At 32.9% G+C, this 2008-nt stretch overlaps 1 protein-coding gene across 1 annotated transcript; it reads left to right on the plus strand.

Annotated features, from left to right (window-relative positions):
* The first annotated feature begins 954 nt into the window (after positions 1 to 954).
* Positions 955 to 1931, plus strand: LOC115242861 (fatty acid synthase-like). The gene is made up of 2 exons (XM_029819440.1): positions 955 to 1230; positions 1328 to 1931. The coding sequence occupies exons 1-2, from the start codon at positions 955 to 957 to the stop codon at positions 1835 to 1837; spliced, it is 786 nt and encodes a 261-aa protein (XP_029675300.1). The 3' UTR covers positions 1838 to 1931.
* Positions 1932 to 2008: the final 77 nt, after the last annotated feature.

Genomic DNA, 2008 nt, shown 5'->3' on the forward strand with positions numbered 1-2008 from the left:
GGTGGACCTCGCTTTACAACTTACAAAGTACATGCTACATTGTAAAGCGAGGTCCACCCTGCCTACCGGCGGGATGGGTGCGGGAGCTGGGCCGTAAGCACCCCTTGCACACCCTGTGTGTGTGTGTGCGCGCGCGTGCGCGCGTGCTTCCTGTCCATGCATGTACTTTGGTATATTTCAAACTTTTTGTTAATAACTTTTTAATAAGCAACGAGCGACGATTAAATTAGAAGAAAAAGTTACTCAGAATTATGTCCTTGACAACATATATCAAGGTCAAGGTCATTGAAGCTGGGTCCCCTGTTCGCTATATATACCGTTTATGTGCTTGATTCTAGAACTAGAATATTGTTCGAAAACATCAATGCAGTAATTATTGATGTAGAGAAATAAATGTGAGATGTACACTATCCCGAAACTATTCAATTTTTGGCCATACTATCCTTATAACTTTTTATGCCAAATATTGCAAAAAAACAGTTTATGTAAATAAGTTAGGACAATCCCATTTTAAAAAATAAATTAGATGATTTTGAAATAACTTAATGACCTTCATCCAAAATCAAACCAATGGCAATATCTTATGTCCTCTTTTAAACTTATGTTTAAAAAGTCTTTTTTTAAAACCATTTGATTTCCAGATATTCGGCTATATTAATTAAAATAAAACATCCTATATATATATATAAACATATACTTATAAATAAAATATATTGTCTATATTTAAAGTCCAGTATTTTAAAAGAAGCTAAACCCTTTCGTAAATAAACTGAAATTGAAATAAGGCTGTTACATAATTGTATGCAAGAAACTAAATTTGCAATATTTTATATTATTTTATTCCAAAAAAAGTAGAAAATTAAAATACATAAAGAATTATATATATTGTATATCGCATACGTGCGCGGAGTAGTTAATCTTTTAACAAGCATTGGTATCACTCCTGATATTATAATGGGTCACTCCATTGGCGAAGTGTTTTGTGGATGTACTAATGGACATCCATGGCGCTTAACGGCCGAAGAAACGATCATGTTGGCATATTATGTCGGCTTAGCATTTCTTAAGTCAAAAATAATAGATGGCTTAATGGCTGAAATTAATCTCGATTCTAAAACTATGAAAAATATCTGTCCATCGAATATTGATGTAGCTTGTTACAATAATTCACTTAATTCTATTGTGAGTGGACCAACGAACTCTGTAAGAGCATTCCTCGCTAAGTTACAGGTTTGTAAAAATGCTTAAATAGTATTAAATAATATATCTGTATGCTTATAATTATATGTGTAATTTTAAATAAATGATAAAGTTTATTCTTATTCAGAATAACAATATTTCTGTAAAAGAAATTTCCTTTGGACGTATACCTTTTCATAGTCGTTACATCGAGCCCGCAAGAGTTAAACTTTTGGAATACTTGAATCAAATATTGCCACAACAAGCGTCTCCAAGCTCAAAGTGGTTGAGCGTGTTGAATGAGTCTTATGAATGGTTCGGCGCATCTCCAAAGTCAAGTCTAGCCGAATATTATGCAAACTATTTGCTCGCCCCCGTATTATTTTCAGAAACTCTGCGTTTTATTCCAAACGAGGCAGTGACGATTGAGATAGCGCCACACGACATTCTACAATACATTCTTAATGATTCCTTAAAGACAACAGCGACAAATATCGCCTTATACAAATTCTCTCACAAACCAAATATTGAAATATTTTTACACGGAATTGGAAAACTTTACAATGCAGGATTACAGCCACAAATCGCAAATTTATATCCAGAAGTTAAGTTTCCTGTAAGTCGTGGTACACCGATGATTTCACACCTTATAAGGTAAATTCCACTTAATGTAACACAAGATTCTTCAATCATATTCGCTATAGAAAAAAAGTGAAATTTTAAAAAGCAGAAAATTAAATTGTATTAAAATCAAATATCGAAATAAAATGGCAAAAAGAGCCAAGCGCAGTAATGAGGACGCAAAAATATTTATTTAAAAGAATTACAA

The sequence above is a fragment of the Formica exsecta genome, unplaced genomic scaffold, assembly GCF_003651465.1.
Source record: "Formica exsecta isolate Colony F162 unplaced genomic scaffold, ASM365146v1 scaffold656, whole genome shotgun sequence".
Classification (NCBI taxonomy): domain Eukaryota; kingdom Metazoa; phylum Arthropoda; class Insecta; order Hymenoptera; family Formicidae; genus Formica; species Formica exsecta.